Source organism: Scomber japonicus, chromosome 13 (assembly GCF_027409825.1).
Source record: "Scomber japonicus isolate fScoJap1 chromosome 13, fScoJap1.pri, whole genome shotgun sequence".
Taxonomy (NCBI): domain Eukaryota; kingdom Metazoa; phylum Chordata; class Actinopteri; order Scombriformes; family Scombridae; genus Scomber; species Scomber japonicus.
Genome location: NC_070590.1, coordinates 3,513,348 through 3,532,283, shown reverse-complemented (window position 1 = coordinate 3,532,283; position 18,936 = coordinate 3,513,348). Strand labels below are relative to the sequence as shown.

Below are 18,936 nucleotides of genomic sequence, written 5' to 3'. Positions count from 1 at the left end.
CCCGGAGGACGAAAGTTTCATGGTTGACGGGAGGACAACAGGAAGGTTAAGCAGAGTGCTGAGAGAGCAGATGGGTATTTGAGGACCTGAGGGCTCGTTCAGGAACATATGGATTTAAAAGTTTGGGCAAATAGACCCGAGCATGAGCCATTAACAGCTTCGTAAAGCAATATAAGAACTTTATAATCGATGCAAAAAGCTCCCGGGAGCCGGTGTAATGAAGCCAATTCTTTCTGCATTATGTTGAATTAAAAAGAGGCGAACCAGGGAAACATTTATAAAAAGGTGGAGAAACACAGTTTTGATTATCCTGTTTAGGTAAAACTCAGTCCAGGATCTATAACAACTTCTGTCTTTAATGTCACAATGTCCCTGAGGTTATGTTCACAAAATGTCAAGTTTTATCCCAACCAGCAAACTCTTTCCTCTCCAAAAACAGAGAAAAGCACTAAATCCTCTCACGAATGAACGAAGGAAGGAAGGAAGGAAAGGAGTAAGGAGGGAGGGAGGGAGGAAGGAAGTGAGGAAGGAATGAACGAAGGAAGGAAGGACGGAAGGAAGGAAGGAAGGAAAGGAGTAAGGAGGGAGGGAGGGAGGAAGGAATGAACGAAGGAAGGAAGGAAGGAAGGAAATGAGTAAGGAGGGAGGGAGGAAGGAAGGAAGGAATGAACGAAGGAAGGAAAGGAGTAAGGAGGGAGGGAGGAAAGGAAGGAAGGATGGATGGAAGGAAGGAAGGAAGTAAGGAAGGGAGGAAAGGAGTAAGGACGAAAAGAGGAAGGAATTTAGGAGAGAAGGAAGGAAGGAAAGGAAGCAAGGAAGGAAGGAAGGAGGAGGGAGCAAAGAGAGAGGGCAGGAAGGGAAGAAGGAAGGAAAAATAGCCTCAAATATAGGGTTAGGGTTAGGGATTCCTAAAACGTTGAAATGAAGCCAATTCTTTCTGCATTATGTTGAATTAAAAAAAAGGCGAACCAGGGAAACATTTATAAAAGGTGGAGAAACACAGTTTTGATTATCCTGTTTAGGTAAAACTCAGTCCAGGATCTATAACAACTTCTGTCTTTAATGTCACAATGTCCCTGAGGTTATGTTCACAAAATGTCTCGTTTTATCCCAACCAACAAACTCTTTCCTCCACAAAATCATAAAGATATGAAACAGAGGAAAGCACTACAGTAAATCCTCTCATTGCAGAAGCTGGAGCCCGTTGAATGTAAATGACTGAAACAATGATGAAGATGGTTGTGCATTACTTTTTGCAGCTCCAAGTAAAATTAACCACTTTTCTCATGTTTTTTAATCCTGGAGGAACAGCCTCACATATAGTCGGGACCTCTTAAAGGGATTCCTAAAACGTTTGAGGATTAAAGGGATAATAAGGTATAAGACATTATGAAGAATTAAGAAACATAGAATACTTAAACTGAACTCTTATGTCTTGCTTTTAGCGGTTTGTGTCACTGGTCAATCAAAGTCACCACCTCTACCAGAAACATGGACGCTACGTCTGAGAGCTTTCTGCTGCTAACTCAGCTGCTAGCTCGGCGGCTAGCTCAGCTGCTAGCTTGGCTCGAACTCGGCGGCTAACTCCGCAGCTAACACAGCTAACACAGCTAACTGGCTAACTGTAGAGTGTAGTAGTAGTAGTGTGCACTGAATGTATTTATACCTCTACAGCAGCAGGGGCGGGTTTATGCTAATCACTAAATCCTGAACACAGAAATCTTGAAACACAGTTTGTGAAGCCTAGCTCCACAATTCAAATCTAAATGGTTGAAATGCTTTTTACACCTTTTTTAGAAATACATTTATGACCTATTTAATGTGTTTAGAAGAAAATGTCTGAATTCACTTTACACAGTCTTTAAGCTTCCTGGAGTCTGAACATCTCTCTCATGCTCTGCTCGCAGGAGGAGGAGGATCGTGGGAAGCGTCAGGTCCTGGTCCTCGGTCTGGACGGGGCCGGGAAGAGCAGCATGCTGCAGGGTTTGACCCCCGGAGAGCCAGCGGGTAAGAGAGGTCGCTGCCGCCCAACCCGCGGCTTCAACTTCATGAGCCTCAACGCCCCCGCCTGTCAGCTCGACTTCCTGGAGAGTAAGGCTTCCTTTTATCCCACCAAATCAAAAAACACCACAGGGCTCAGTGTGCAGTCTGGAGACTCTTTATGTTTTATCAAAACGCCATGAAATGGAGAAATGGAAAGAGCTCTGTTCAGTTCAGCTCATTTGTTTCATTTAACTCGCAAAGTGCTAAACAACTCCTCACAGACTCATGATTCTCTCACAAGCCATTGACAGACTGAAGTGGTTATAGAAAGTGAGTCAGGGCTAAAGCTAAAAGGACAGGCTCACAATTGTTAAAGTCTATCTTAAACCAGCAGCTGTGATCATTCCTCCTGTTCATACTGACTATTAAAAGATCTCCTTCAAATGTGCTTTCAATGGAAGAGACGGAGGACAAAATCCACACAGTATGAAGCTTCTATTGAGCTTCAGCAGTGTGAGTTAGTCATATCAAGAGATATCTGACACATTTACAGTCTTTTTAGCATCAGATTCCCTCTTAGTGTTTCCTGTTGAGCTGTGGTGGAAGTATAGGAACAAAAAGACTTTGCTACTAAAAACACTGTAACGCTGAAACATAGAAGATGAAGATTTGACTCATTTGGACGCTGAAGCTTCATATTAGCTTCAGATCAACTTTTAAATGCATTTGTGTGGATTTAGTCCTCCATTACTTCCGTTGTAATGGAAAAGGTCGTTCCTGGAACCAAGCCGAGTCGAGTCGAGCCGAGTAGTGCCTGAACTGTGTAGTGGAAAAGCGCCATTAGTGCAGTGATTGAGGAAAACTTCCAGAAATTTCAGTTCAATATAAAAATATCATGAAAGTTGACGCTTAAACCTCACTGTGACCTTGTTGTCAGTTTGACTGCGTTGTATTAACAGAAAAACTCATCAACCTGCAAATTAGAGCTCCACTGAAAGCCACAGCACTGCACCAAAAATAACATAAATGACTTCTCTCTTCATTGAACCGGTCTGAGTAGTGTGAGACCATCAGCTGCAGTTTCTATCAGTGGCTATATATTGGGGAGGAGCGTGTCTCGCTCAGTGGCTGATTTATTCATGATATCTGAACACAGATCGGCGGTGCCACCAATCTCTTTTTCATCTCTGAAAAGTAAGAGGAACACATGTCACCACCCACTCAGTCAGAAGTCTGCACAGTAAATGTTAGTGTCTTTGTCTCTGTGACATTGACGCAGAGGCATGTTGACAGCTTAGTGCACACTTACACACATCGGGAGCTGTACGGTGCACAGAGCCCGATGAGTTCTCTCTTTATGAAGTCCGCTGAGGGAAATCCAGCTAAAAGCCTTTAAACTCTTAAATGAAGCAGCTCAGATCTGTTAGAGAAGTTTTTTGAGCAGCTGAGACTTTGAGTTTGTGCTAAAGAGAAGTGTAACTTGGTATTAGAGGGGAAGTGACTGTGTGTGTGTGTGTATGTGTGTGTGTGTGTGTGTGTGGTTAGGGATCATATTCTCAGCTTTCCTCTCAAAGTCAAACTGAAATTAGATTGCGTGTCTTGTCTGCTACAGCAACATAAACCACTTTCCTCTGTGTTCTCCAAAAAGAGGAACTAATATTTATACTTTATAGACATTTATTTAAAAAACACACACATAGCTAGAGTCCATATTATGATACAACAAATCAAATCTTTACATAAAGCGTTAACATGTTTTCTCATAGGCAGAGCACATGGTCACACTGAGCCTGATTGCATCCTGATACTCAACACAAGAGCCTCAAGACTCAGAGCAGCAACCCACATTAAGCTTTCCTGCTAAAGTCTCCTTCTTATCTAACTTTCAACCATCCCATTCTGCACCTTAGCTTGTTGAGTGAGCCACCGGACAAACATTCGTCGGGGGAAAAGTAAATAGAAATAATCCCTCATGTACACATTAAATGTTGGCAGAGCTGGTTTCAGGTACTCTGCACATTTCATACTGCACTCTGTCATTCCCCTCAGAGGTTTTAAAGCTTTATTATCTGATGTTTTTTAATGACTCTTGTAACTGTTTGTATTCATTTTTTATTGATTGTGGCTGGTTGTTTGTGTTTGCTGACTTCTCAGGCCTACCTTAGAAAAAAAGAGATCTCAAAACTCTGAAACTACCTTGTAAAATAAAGATTTAAATTAACTTCACTTTCATTGGCAAGACATTAAAATGAAACAAGCTGGACTCTATTGTCCAATCTTTTTGTGTCGAAGTGACTAATGGGGACAGCAGTTTTTGAAACTGGTCCAGTATTGAGCGAGAGTGCTGCAGCCAGCAGCTGTGAAACAGTCTGCAGTATAATCCCAAGGAACAATAGCTCTTCATCAATACACATCCACCAAAAGAGCTTGTTTTTGCCACTGATGGGCTTATTTTTAGTGTCTGACAACATTATGGAAAAGAAGGTATAAAGCTTGATTCGGTCCATTTGTTATTGTGTCTAACCAAGCGTGAAATCTTTTGAGATTTGAGTATTTGTCAAAAATCAGCTAATTATTGAGCCATGACAGAGTCTCCGTGGTTAGTTAGTGGCAAAAAACAAACAACAGCTGTTAGTGGACTTACATTGATGTGGCGTTATTGCTCCAGAGGATCATAGTACTGCCTGTAAGCGGAAGGTAAAGGAAAACATTTCATTTCTTTGTATGGCCTTTTCAATAATGCACTCAAGACACGTACGGGTCAATGATGGATTTTTTTGTGTCCATGTGGTTTAGCCAAATTTAAAGGGTTAAAAAGGTGAAAATAAACTTATGAATAATTTGCACACATTCTTTTATTTTGTGGACCCAGCATCAAATTTCTGCTTTTAATCCATTTAGAGAGAATATATTAGAGGATTATGGTAAAAATGTCTAAGTGGTGTAACCATAAAAACTTTGTACCAAATAATTCAACTTGCTTAAAAACAGTAAATAGTCAATAAAACACCATATCAACTAGTTTGGCATGATCTTACATTATAACTTTTATATTAAATAAAGCTAATGGAATACTATGGTTCTAAATATTACATTTCATCTGGGTAACCATGGAGACCAGGACACATTTACATTATTAGTATAAGTCCACTTAAATACACTGTAGGTGATAAAATATTTAATATTTATCATTCTTTTGTGGTTACACCATTTGACATTTTCAAGAGCATCTTGCCAACCCTTATTTGTCACTGACCCTTATAATAACAGTCTGAGCCTGTCAGCAGCAAAACCACAAACACTTTTAGTGGACATACAATGATGGAGCACCAGTGGCCTGTCGGATTACACTGCGGCCCGTTTCATAGATCCTGGCTGCAGCACTCTCGCTCAATACTCTACTAGACTCAAAAACGGTTGTCCCCATTAGTCACTCATTCACAAAAACAGAAATACTGAAGTTTCATGTTAAACAGAATGTAAAAACAGCATCAAATTTTCAGACCGTTAGACGTTGGTTTGGTCATTGCTCTTCACAATCCCTTTTTATGAGACACTATCTGCCCATGACCAGAGAACTGAGGGGCTGCATAATGAGCCAATATAAGATAAATAGGTACTTTTGAACTGTAAATCATGCAAAGATATTCCAGTAGAACCCGAGAATATGACTATAGAGCTGGAAATGTGCAGATCATGCCTCCCTTTTAATATGCAGGAAAATCTGGGATGCAGTTTTCCAGTTTGCATATGCGTCCACAATCACATCATTCACATGCATATGGCTCGCTGTCTGCTGCGTGTGTGTGTAAATGTAAGCATAATAAAAGAGGTCTGTAGAGCAGCTGCATGAGCATCCTGCTGACTGTAGGACACAAGCTGCTAACCCCCGCTGAGTGTCAGGTCCATCCTCTGCGTCACATCAGGTAAACACATATTTATTGCTGCCACATCACATCAGCTAAAGATACATCACTACCCAGTTTCCTAGCAACATTCTCCATTAAGTCCGGCACTAATGAATTCTTTGTGCACGGCGCTCTGCTGAAGTCTGAGGCGGTGAGGACCTGGAGTCATACCCGCCGGGGTGTTAGCGGTGATTCATTTGGCCGCAGAGTGATGCCGGTCATTGAAGCTGCAGGGCGGGTCTTCCACACAGCAGGATGAGGATGAGGATGAGGATGATAGTGGGAAATTAAAACCTTAAGTCACTTTGAAACTTTCCCATCCGCTGAAGATGATAGCTAGATTTTCTTTCTTTATGACACCATTTTACATCATGATCAAGTAATCAGCATGGCCAAATTAACCTGTTTGGAGGCCATGGGGCAATCATTGGGGGCCCCTACTAGAGCTCTGTTTTTATGAATGAACAAGATAAGATATGTAGTATATGTAGTCACATATACCATCTATATGACTTAGACAGGAGTATCTCCCAGTGTCTCAAACCCAAAACAAAATAAAACCATATTAAACTAAACAAGCGGGCCATGTTTGGGTCCATTAAATCAGGTTCCCAAGAAGGGAATGAAAGCATCTGTTGTTTTAAATTCTCTTGTGAATGCAACACACTTCCATAATAATGTACTTGAAAGCAGATAAGTGTTTATTAATTTAATTGTCAACAATTTTAACTCCTCACATGGACACCTATAAATATTTGCTGCTGTATAAACAGATGAGGAATGACAACAAAGCAGCTGTAATAATATAAAATATGTCTTCAAAAGAGAGGTTATACTTGCTAACAAATGCTGTACATTAATAAACACTTAAGATCTGCTTACTACTGTGTTGTAAACCATTTATTTAATGCTTGTTTACAGCTAATAGCACTAAAGCCTATTACATAAGCATGTTTAGATATTTAAATATTCATGATTAAAGTATCAAAAATCAAAATATGTTATAAGAATATTGTTACTGTTGATTATTTTCTTGAGTAATTGATTCGTGGTTTGATCCATAAAATGTCAGGAAATGGTGAAAAGTGTTGATCATTGTTTCCTAAAGCCCAACGAAGACATCCTCAAGTGTCTTACATGTTACACATGTGAGAAGCTGGAACCAGACAATGTGGATCTCTCATTATCAAAATAGTTGGCGATTAATTTAAGAGTTGGTAACTAATCAATTAATGTGTTTAACTTGTTGCAGCTCGAGCACATTTTAAACCAGTGAGAAAAGCTCAGACACAAATATATACAATACAAATCTCTCATTTTAAATAACCAAAAACTGTTGAAATGCACTTTTGGCAGACACTTTCATAGTAAAAACAAAGAATGACATGTTTTCAGGGCCACGAAGGAACCTAACAATGCAGAACTCGCTTTAGTTGATATTGTATTTTAAGTGGAGAAAATTCCCAAACAGAGGCAAAGGGTGTTTCATACAGCCTCGGCAATCAGTCACTCAACCAATCAACCATCAGTCCACAGAGCAGGATAACAAGCTCAAGATAACACCCACCCGCTCCCAGATGTAACTCCAAAGTCCAAAAGAGGAGACATAAAACCTAACCCTGTAAAATAATACAAAGTGGAGCTGTACAGTTTCATTTTGCTCACAGCCAAGCTTGACATGTCATGACTGGAGGCAACAGGAAAAATAGATTGGATCAATTTCCCCAGCAGGGAAACATAGACATAAATAATGGCTGAGTGCTGTCTTAATCTATTTCATCCTCAGTCAAAAGTAGACGACAGATCTTATTTGTGTGGAGCACATCTGAGATTAATCTGCAGCCAATTTGTGTAAAGGGGAACATCTCATCTAATTCTACTTATCGATCAGTCCGCTTTATTTGAAAGTAAACCAGAAAAGCCTTCGAGCGATGCATTTAGTCAGGGTCATGTTACTGTTTTCACACTGTTGTTTCTTCAGCTGTTTAATAAAAACTGATATTTTGGATAAATAAGCCCCTCAGGGAGTCAGATAACACATCACTCCTTTGTTATTAAACTCTAATTTAATTATGGAAACACCCCAACTGGGAACACCTGCTGTGCCACAGTTCACAGGCTGGATCCTCCGCAGTGTGAATGATTCATATCAGGCTGGTAAGAACAGCCGTCTATCACTTTAATCCCAACTGAAATATCTCAACAACTACTTCATGGATTACTATAAAAATTGGTGTAACCATTTGTAGCCCCCAGAGGATGAATCCTACCGACTTTGGTGATGCTCTGATTTATGCTCTAGTGCCAGCATGAGGTTGATGTTTGGTGGATTTGGTGGATTGTTGTCAAATTTACAACACAAAGTCTCTAGAGGATACACTTCAACTGCTTTAATGATCCTCTGTGTCATGGAGAATTTGTCAATGGTTAACCTCATCAGTGGGTGGAGTATCCAAGAGTCCAGGATGTCTTACACTGAAAATGTTTATTGAAATTTGGCCAAGGAGAATCAAAGTATTATCAGTACACCGTCTGATGGATGATGCCACCACAACTCTGAGGACCACAAATACTCTATGTAAATAAATGGACATACTCAATGCATCTACAGTCATAGAATTAGCCACAGTGTGTGTGTGTGTTTGTGTTGGACAGAAATGACAAAAAAACATATTTGTTATTTAGATTAGAGAACATGTTTAACCTCCTGAGATATGCATTTTTAATTTCTACTAGATATTTGGGATTAGTAGGACCTGATTGTTATGGAGAATTCGTTTGTCAATGGTTAAAATCATCAGTAGATAAAGTGCTCGGACGTCCATGATGTCTTGCTGCTCAGTGCTCGGGCGTCCATGATGTCTTGCTGCGGAGTGCTCGGACGTCCATGATGTCTTGCTGCTCAGTGCTCGGGCGTCCATGATGTCTTGCTGCTCAGTGCTCGGGCGTCCATGATGTCTTGCTGCGGAGTGCTCGGACGTCCATGATGTCTTGCTGCGGAGTGCTCGGACGTCCATGATGTCTTGCTGCGGAGTGCTCGGGCGTCCATGATGTCTTGCTGCTGGGTGCTAGGGCGTCCATGATGTCTTGCTGCAGAGTGTGCGGAAGTCCATGATGTCTTGCTGCGGCGTGCTCGGACGTCCACGATGTCTTGCTGCGGAGTGCTCGGGTGTCCATGATGTCTTGCTGCTGAATGCTCGGGCGTCCATGATGTCTTGCTGCGGAGTGCTCGGATGTCCATGATGGCTTGCTGCGGAGTGCTCGGACGTCCATGATGTCTTGCTGCGGAGTGCTCGGGCATCCATGATGTCTTGCTGCAGAGTGCTCGGACGTCCATGATGTCTTGCTGCGGAGTGCTCGGACGTCCATGATGTCTTGCTGCTGAAAGTGTTTATTGAAGCTCGACTGAGGAGAATCAAAGTATTATAAATACACCATCTGATGCATGATGGCACCACGATTCAGAGGAAACTGTCCTCCATGGATAGTACCACGAATACTCTATGTCAATAAATGGTCATACTCAATGCATCTACAGTAATCGAATTAGCCTATTGGTTCATTATTCTACAAACAAGGACACACAGTTACTCATCTGTGTTTTTAGGGAGTCAGACATTCATATCCTCTGACTGTCACCGTTATCAAAGTGACTCCTGCTTTCCCCAAAACACCACAAACAGCTGCCTTCACCGTCTCAAGGAGAGGAACAGTATGTGTCTCTGCCAAGATGATAGTGCTGCCTTTACTGTGAACTCAAAGCCCATGATTGACCTTAATTATAGAAAATTCCCAAACACTCTAGATTTTTCCTCTAGTGCCAACAGCAGGTTAAGGTTTTCACTTCTACTGTGAAATATCTCAACATCTTCTTCATGGATTGGTTTCTAGATTTCTTCTGACTCTTCCTCTAGTGTCACCATAACCTTTTCTATTTATTTATTGAAATAACTCAACAAATATTGGATGGATTGCTGTGAAATTTCATTCACACATTCATGGTCCCCACGAGGAGATGAACTGTAAAAAAATAGATGTTCTGCTTTTTCATCATTTGTCAAGAACCTCCCAAACGTATGAGATTCCCATCTGCCACAACTTAGCTTTGTGTTTACTGCTAATTCACAAATGTTACTGAATCAACATCGTAAACTTCACCACGCTCACATCATCACTGTGACCATGTTAGCATGCTGATATGACCATTTAGAGAGAGACACTAGCGTCATGGTTGTTTTAGTCTCCAAACAACAATAAATGGAATTAGACCATGTTGGCACTTAGCTAGGGAAACCTGATTTAATAGTTAGATTCGTAATTGCAGATATCCACAACATCACACAGGTGATTACAACAGCCCCATTTTAGTGAAACTACAACCCAAACTGGAAGGTGGAGATTCATTCTTGACCCCAAGAACAAAAATATATTGAAACATTATTCATTTTTTTAACATGTCCCACACAAATGTAAACTCATCCATGTGTCCAAGTGATTTGACTTGTAAATACAGGCAAAAAACGAAACATATAACCAACACCTAAACCTTAACTCTTTGAAACACAGCAGAAAAGGTTAAGATATTGTATTGTAAGGTGATAACAAAAGCCCCATTTTAGTGAAACAACAACCCAAACTTGAAGGTGGAGATTCATTCTTGACCCCAAGAACAAAAATATACTGCAACTTTACTAATTTTTGAACATTTCCCACACGTGTAACCATTGCAGAAACCTAAAAAAAAGGAAAGATTATGGAGTTCACAGCAAAATGTCTGTATTTTATAACTCTTCGTATTTTCTCCTCTGCAGTCGGTGGTGGGGAGGACCTGCGGCGGTACTGGTCTGAATACCTAAGCAGGACTCATGTTCTGGTCTACGTGGTGGACTCCTCTGACCGGAGCCGCCTCCCTTTGGCTAAGACCGAACTGCACCGCCTCCTCAGGGTGGAGCCTCAGCTGCCTGTCGTCATCCTGGGAAACAAGCAGGTAAACCAAATGTCCTGGATTATCAGAACTCTGAGACTGGCGGACACAAATGCAGGCAGGCAGGATCTGTTCTCAAGTGTATTTATTCAGTCCAAGAGTCCAAAACCAGGAAGTCCAAAACCACAGGGCAGAAGTACAAAATCACAAGGCAAAATCTCGGAATCCAAAAAGGCAAAACGGGTCGATAACACTAGGGATCAAAACAAGGAATAACGCTGGAACTCTTACAGTAAACTGACAAGACGATCTGGCACTGGTTAAATACACACAGGAGGGAAGGGATAACGAGACACAGGTGAAACACATAAGGGCGGGGACAGGTAATCACACGGGGAGCAGGAAGTGAGCACAGAGACTAGGGTGTCAAAATAAAACAGGAAACAGACACATGACAGACCCTGACATGGATATCTTATACTGGTTTGTTTTGGCACAATCAGGACTAGCGGTACAATAACTACAAACAACAATAATCTGCCGCGCTACAGACGAGTGAACACAACATCCAGATTAATATACAGGACAAGATTATGGACAAAATCCAGTTATGATACATGAACTGGAACAATTACATCAGATTACTTTCCTCTGAGAGAACAATCTCAGAGAAAGACACGTTGACCAAGAGGACTCTTCTCTCAATCCTTTAATATTGACTTAAATTCCCCGACAGTAATCAGCTCTGACTATCTCAGATCCGTCTGTACATTGTTCCAGGAGGAAGGGGCAGCGTATTTAATCGATTTTTGAGGGGAACAAGCGTCAGACTGTATTGTTTTTTGTTTCTACATTCTGTATATGGGTCAGTGACAAATAAGGGTTGGCAAGACAAGCAATTCAAAAAATATGTTAAAAATAGTTTTAAAAGCAGCATCTAGTTTGTTAAAATTGGTTTTATATCATTTGAAATGACATTTGCACCATTTTTTTTTAACCAAAAGTAAGACTGAATGCTCCTGAAAATGTCAAATGGTGTAACCACAAAAGAATGATATATATTAAATATTTTATCACCTACAGTGTATTTAAGTGTCCTGATCTCCATGGTTACCAGATTAAATGTAATATTTAGAACAATAGTATTCCATTAGCTTTATTTAATATAAAAGTTATAATGTAAGATCATGCCAAACTAGTTGATATGCTGTTTTATTGACTATTTACTGTTTTTAAGCAAGTTGAATTATTTGGTACAAAGTTTTTATGGTTACACCACTTAGACATTTTTGCTATAATCCTCTAATATATTCTCTCTAAATGGATTAAAAGCAGAAATTTGATGCTGGGTCCACAAAATAAAAGAATGTGTGCAAGTTCATTCATACATTTATTTCCACATTTTAACCCTTTAAATTTAAACTAAACCACATGGACAGATGGAGTCATTTGAGTCAACCAATGCAGCATACAGAGTACAGAGGTGCACAAAATTGCCACAGCCAGGAATAAAACATAAAGCATAGTCATATACGAGCAGGGACTCAAATGCAGAAAAAATCAGCTGGCATAAAAAGCAGAAAGTGGTTAAAAAACACTAAAGGCTCACAAGGAATACACTAAACAATGCTTGAACACTGTCACAAGGGAACAAGACAAACTGGAGCAGAGGGCAGAAAACAGATTATATACTCTACGGGGAGGGGAGACAATGAGACACAGGTGCAACACATTAGGACGGGGGGGGGGGGGGGGGGGGTCAGGCAATCACACAGGCAGGAGGTGAAGGACCTGAAACGAGACAAAGAAGAGGTGAGAATCAAAATGAAAACAGGAAGCCAAGAAACACTCGGAGGCAGACTGAGGCATGACATATCCGTCTCTTTAGACACTGTATAAAAAAGCACAACCCCCATAATCCAATAAATAAGTGTTTCCTTGCCTGGAGGGAGCAAGGAAACAAGGCTTACAACAAGATGAAGTCAATAATAATACCTGTAAGACATGTATAGCAAGATCTTAACATTTTACAACAAGAATAATAAGCTACCGTGTTAACAACTTGTTTAACCCTCCTGTTGTCTTCAAGTCGAGGAATGAAAGGAGGGAAGAAGGAAGGAAAGGAGGTAGGAAGGAGGGAAGAAGGAAGGAAGGAAAGGAAGGAAGGAAGGAAGGAAATGAGGACAGAGGAAAGAAGGAAGGAAAAGAGGACAGAAGAAAGAAGGAAGGAAAGGAGGGAGGACAGAGGAAAGAAGGAAGGAAAGGAGAGAGGAAGGAAGGAAGGAAGGACGGAGGAAAGAAGGAAGGGAGGAGGGAGGGAGAAAGGAAAAGGGGAAGGGAGGTAGGAAGGAAAGAAGGACAGGAAAGAAGGAAGGGGGGAAGGAAAGGAACGAAGGGAGGAAAGAGAGGAAGGGAGGGAGGAAGGAAGGAAACAAGGTAGGAGGGAGGGAGGAAGGAACTAAGGAAAGGAGGACAGAGGAAAGAAGGAAGGGAGTGAGGAAGGAAGGAAGGACGGAGGAAAGAAGGAAGGGAGGAGGGAGGGAGAAAGGAAAAGAGGAAGTGAGGTAGGAAGGAAAGAAGGAAGGGAGGAAGGAAAGGAACGAAGGGAGGAAAAAGAGGAAGGAAGGAGAAGCAAAGAAGGGAGAAAGGAAAAGAGGAAGGGAGGTATGAAGGAAGGGAGGAAGGAAAGGAACGAAGGGAGGAAAGAGAGGAAGGAAGGAGGGAGGAAGGACAGACAGAAGGAAGGAAGGACAGACAGAAGGAAGGAAGGAAGGAAGGAAGGAAGGGAAGAAGGAACAGTCAAACCAGACGGGGTCAATTTGACCCGGGAGGACGACAGGAAGGTTAATATTGGTAAAAAATATAAAAGGAAACAGTGGAGTGTCTTTTTTATCTTCAATTAAATGCTCTGGTGAACTGGTTTAAACCCTCAGAAAGATACTGAAGTCTAATTCTAAATAAATATATCTTACATGAGGTTAAAATTTTTAAAAGGTTAAAAAAAAAAAAAGAGAGAGAGAAGATGCCTCGGAGCGAGTTTGATTCACAGCATTTCTTCATCATTCATCCAACAGAAATGATCCGTCAGGCTCCTGAAATAAACATTTCCACATTTCCTCCTCGGCTCATATTTCTTCAGCCCGCGCGGCACTAGTGGAATTATACATGACGCTTCAAGGGAAGCAGGAATATTTGTCACATCTACTGTCAGAGCGCTGCGGCTCTCATCCGCTCAGTGACTGCGGCGGGTTAACTGCATTATTATCAAGAAAAAGGAATCTGTGATAAAAAATAAAAAAACCTCAATGTTAACCCTTAAACAGACAACGTGCACCAGGAGATACAGACTCTTTAACCTTCCTGTTGTCCTCCCGGGTCCTTCCTCTGTCCTTCCTTCCTTCCTTCATCTGTCCTTCCTTCCTTCCTTCCTTCCTTCATCTGTCCTTCCTTCCTTCCTTCCTTCCTTCCTTCCTCAGATCTAAGTTCAGCTGTTAGGGTAAATGTTCCCTCCTTCTGTCCTTTCTTCCTTCCTTCATCTGTCCTTCCTTTCTTCCTTCCTTCCTTCCTTCCTCCCTCCCTCCCTCCCTCCCTTCATTCCTCCCTCATTTCCTTCCTTCCTTCTTCCCTCTTTTCCTTCCTACCTTCCTCCCTCCTTCCTTTCCTTCCTTCTTCCTCCCTTCCTTCCCTTCCTCCCTCCTTTCCTTCCTTCCTTCCTCCCTCCTTTCTTTCCTTCCTTCCTTCCTTCCTTCCTTCATCTGTCCTTCCTTCCTTCCTTCCTTCCTTCCTCAGATCTAAGTTCAGCTGTTAGGGTAAATGTTCCCTCCTTCTGTCCTTTCTTCCTTCCTTCATCTGTCCTTCCTTTCTTTCTTCCTTCCTTCCTCCCTCCCTTCATTCCTCCCTCATTTCCTTCCTTCTTCCCTCTTTTCCTTCCTACCTTCCTCCCTCCTTCCTTTCCTTCCTTCTTCCTCCCTTCCTTCCCTTCCTCCCTCCTTTCCTTCCTTCCTCCCTCCTTTCTTTCCTTCCTTCTTCCTCCCTTGCTTCCCTTCCTTCCTCCTTTCCTTCCTTCTTCCCTCCTTTCCTTCCTTCCTTCTTTCCTTCCTTCCTTCCTTACTTGAGGTGCAAATGACATAACTAGTAAGGGCTGTTTAAGGGTTAAAACATCCAAATAGGAGGCATTTAAATCCCTATTGTTGTGAAGGGAACATTCTCTTCCTTCCCTATTTTGAGATGAATAATGGGACCAAAAAAATATGAATATTTTATAAAAAACATGAATCAAAAAGTATAAAAAGCAAAATGGGGGAAAAAAAAAAAAGACGTAAGCCTTTTTAAACCTTGCGTATTGATATGTGAATTTCTATCCAGGGGTGAGTTTCTCTTAGGGCCCGCTGGTAAACTTTGAATTAAACATTAAAAATGTGAAGAACAAATTTGATATTTCTCAGTAAGCACAAGGTTTTGGTGATGTGAAGACGTCTAAGTTACATATGGGCTACATTTGGATGAGTAATGAACATTTATTAGACGTCTGCGTTACATATAACTATTAAAAAAAACCTCCTGAGCAAAATCTTAAAAGGTCTGACTTCAGATGTAACAGATTACACTTAAATTTATTTAGTTATTAAATTACGTAACACTGTTAGATGCAGGCGGGGAGTTCTGGTCCTCTGAAATGAGGCCAACCAGGAAGTAACTTAGAACTGCATTCTATCAAAAGGCCACCAGGGGGCAACCGTCTCTATACAAGTCAATGGAGAATTCACCAACTTCTCACTTGATTTCTAACCTCAGTAAACGTTTTCAAAATGTGTTTATGGTCTCAATCGCTAGTTTAAAGCCTTCTTCAATGCAGTATGATGTTCATTTGGGACATTTTGGCCTCCCTGATTTTATATTTGACGATAAAGCAGGGTATGCATTAGGGCGTGTCTACGTCCTGATTGACAGGTTGATTGACCAATGTCCTCGAGATCCAGCCCTCGTAACCATAGCAACCTCCCCGCTCCACCCATGGCCCCGCCTCATGCCCATATAAGTAGAATCCATGTTTTTATTTTTCCCAGCATGCACCTGAAATTTTCAAGATGGCGCTGCCCAGATTAGAAACTATTGGCTTCCGAGCAGCAGTCCACAAACCAATGGGTGACGTCACGGATTTCATTTATACAGTCTATGGTTAGATGTCGGTTACTCCCCAACGCTGCATATGTTGGTTAAACTTCTCACCATAATTTTACCAAAATATGACTAAATATACAAGTGACAAAGGTTTTTAACAGCTCACTGTACCAGCTAAAGGTTTAGATATTAATAATTATAGTTTTCAGTGAAGTATACTACCTTACTGTGAAATGATAATGCAACTTTGACACATATAAAAGAGGATATACTCTAAGTTTTAGCATGTTGAAATGAATGGAAATCAATGTCTGCCTTTATGAAAACATACACCCAGCTAAAAATAAGTAAAATAAGAAAACTGGAGCAGAATTGGCACAGGTTGTCTCCGAGATGATCAAAGTGCCTTCAGCTTAAAGTCTAAAGCCTGTGTCGTGCTGTTCACATGACGCAGGTGAAAGTAAAAGCAACCATGTCTTCAGTAGGAGGAGCTCTTTTTTTGACAGTGATAGTGTTTTTCACCCACCTCCACTTTCTTCTCTGCCTCAACACTCGCTCTGTTTTAAACAGTACAATAGCATCGGCAGAGTCTGTGTGTTGGAAAAGAGAAACGAGGCGGACATCTATAGACTGTAGCCTGGGTTGAATGGTTTCGTGTAGGAGGGTGGCGTTAAAATCGACTGTCTTCACACATAGAGAAGTTCTGATCAAAGCTGAGACATCAACCGTTTATGAAAATATGACACGTAGTCGTTTGTAATGGCTTTAAGTTCATAGTAAATTTACTCTTAAACTGTTCAGTCAGTGTTTTGTGAGTGTGGAATATGTGTTGGTGATGTTAACTGTGGATATCGTACTGTGACTGTCGATCCTTGATTACAAACTACAGAACAAACAACTATAATTTGTGTGTCAAAAGTTAAAAAGGTACAAATAAAGTCAGTGTAAAGTCCGTTCATTGCTTCATTACTTCTAAACATAGGCTATTATACATGTTGGAAAATGGTTACAGAAAACATGTGAACAGTCTGATAACTATGCTGATAGAGCCTTAAACTGTTTCTCACTCTCTCATTTTTCCTGATTTTCTGAGCCTGCAAAAAAGGGCTACTCCTCTACTATATAAGACCGAGAGGCCGCTGCCCAACCTTTTCCAGCTACAGTCTACAGTTAGCCGGTTAGCTGAGTTAGCCACCGAGCTAGCAGCTGAGCTAGCAGCAGAAAGCTCTCAGATGTAGCGTCCATGTTTCTGGTAGAGGTGGTGACTTTGATTGACAGGTGACACTTGGTAGGGGGCGGGGCTTCAGCGTTTGGGAGCAGAGAAAGAGGCTGATTTTTACACAACTTTGAAGCCTAATTTTATATATTTGGCGATTTTTTTTTTAATCATTCAAATTTGGCAGGGTGGTTAACAACACACTTTTCTGTGGTATGTCAAACTCAGAACACATATTTATTCTTACTTTAAACAGAATTTAAGGTTTGCGTTGTGTTTTGACTATGAAACCTTCACCTCATAGCTCTGAAGCTAACCACAGTAGCAACCAAATATGAATGTTTGGATGATATTAATCACACAGATTGACAAATAACCATAATTATAAGACACAATTTGCTAAATACTGTCCAATAGTTGACTGTACTGTACAAAATATTGGCAAAGTTTGATTATTATACTTGAAAAACTAATTTTTTCATCTATGATCTAACAAATGACCTGTTTCTTACTTTTTACAGGATAAGCCCAACGCTGTGACCGTGTCCGAGCTCCATGAAGCCTTGTCTCTGAGCTCCGTGATCGAGGAAAGGAAGCTGTTCCTCTTGGCTGCCCAGCTGGGCTCGGATGGAGCCCTGAGGAACTCCTGCAAGGGCCTGGACACCTTCCAGGACCTCCTGCTCCAACTTGTCTGATCTCACCCCCCACCCACAGAGCAGCAGAGGAGGAGATGGAGGGATGGAAATGAAAGGAAGGAATGGCTAGAAGATATCTTGCCCTCTTCTTCCTCCTACTTGTTTAAGCTTTGGTTCAAAAGGAGGAGGAGGTGATGAAGTTTGCTGTTTGAAGAAGAGAAGATTGAGAAGATGCCAAGTACCTCCTCCTCCTCCTCCTCCTCCTCTTCGTCTACTTTCTAATTATTTTCAAACTACATAATTTAAGAAAAAAGCTAAAATCCTCCTCCTCTTTCAGCTCGTGTCATCTCACACTTTTTTGTCTGCCTTGTCTTGTCTTACTCACCGAAGAAGAAGAGGAGGTGAAGAGAGGAGGAGGAGGAGGATGAGGACAGATGGTGGGGACAGAAATATGAGGGTTTGCTCGACTCCTGCCAGTGACTCAGACTTCGGACTAGTCTTAATGTCGACCTGTGACGGGTTAATTTAAGCATGTAGATTTACACTGTACATATATAAATGTAATGTCAGCTGTCGAGTCTGTGGATGCTCATACAGATTGTCGTCCGGTTTGCTGTAACTTGAAAAACCTTTTTATTTTATCTTTTATTTTATTTTATGTGTGATCACAGAAGTCAGCAGAGCAGAACAGGCAACATTGAGGGTTTTCCAGGTTGGAGCCCTCTGAGACTTGAACTGCACCAGCTCTGTGAATTCATCAGCTGGGTCTTAAGAGGATACTCGCCGACTTCTACACAGAGGCTTTTCTGAGATCTAGGGGAATTTTTGCAAGGGAATTTGAAAGGACCTCTTGACATTTTGAAACGTAGTATATTTTATTGTTTTTCCCTCATGACTCTTGTCGGACTATGGGGGAAAGTTTTAAGACTTTCTTGAGAACATTTTGTTTTGAAACCAGAGTTTTCTTTCTTTCTTTTCTTTGCATTTGTTTGTTTGTTTTTTGTCCCAGACATAGGGCTGGGTATCGATACCAAGTAGTATTGAAACGTCTCCCATCAAGTGATACCTGCAAATTATCCTTTTTGCACCCAGAGCTAGAAAATATGATTATCTGTCAACTGGCCCACAACATTTTTTGCAATTTAATGC

The 18,936-nt window shown here is 41.2% G+C and overlaps 1 protein-coding gene across 1 annotated transcript in view; it reads left to right on the top strand.

Annotated features, from left to right (window-relative positions):
- arl10 (ADP-ribosylation factor-like 10) overlaps nucleotides 1-17,847 on the top strand; it is a 28,221-nt gene extending 10,374 nt beyond the window's left edge. The window contains exons 2-4 of the mRNA XM_053331232.1: nucleotides 1,908-2,091; nucleotides 10,703-10,878; nucleotides 17,674-17,847. Coding sequence (XP_053187207.1) covers nucleotides 1,908-2,091; nucleotides 10,703-10,878; nucleotides 17,674-17,847 — 534 coding nt within the window. The remainder of the gene's footprint in view (nucleotides 1-1,907; nucleotides 2,092-10,702; nucleotides 10,879-17,673) is intronic.
- The last annotated feature ends 1,089 nt before the right edge of the window (nucleotides 17,848-18,936 follow it).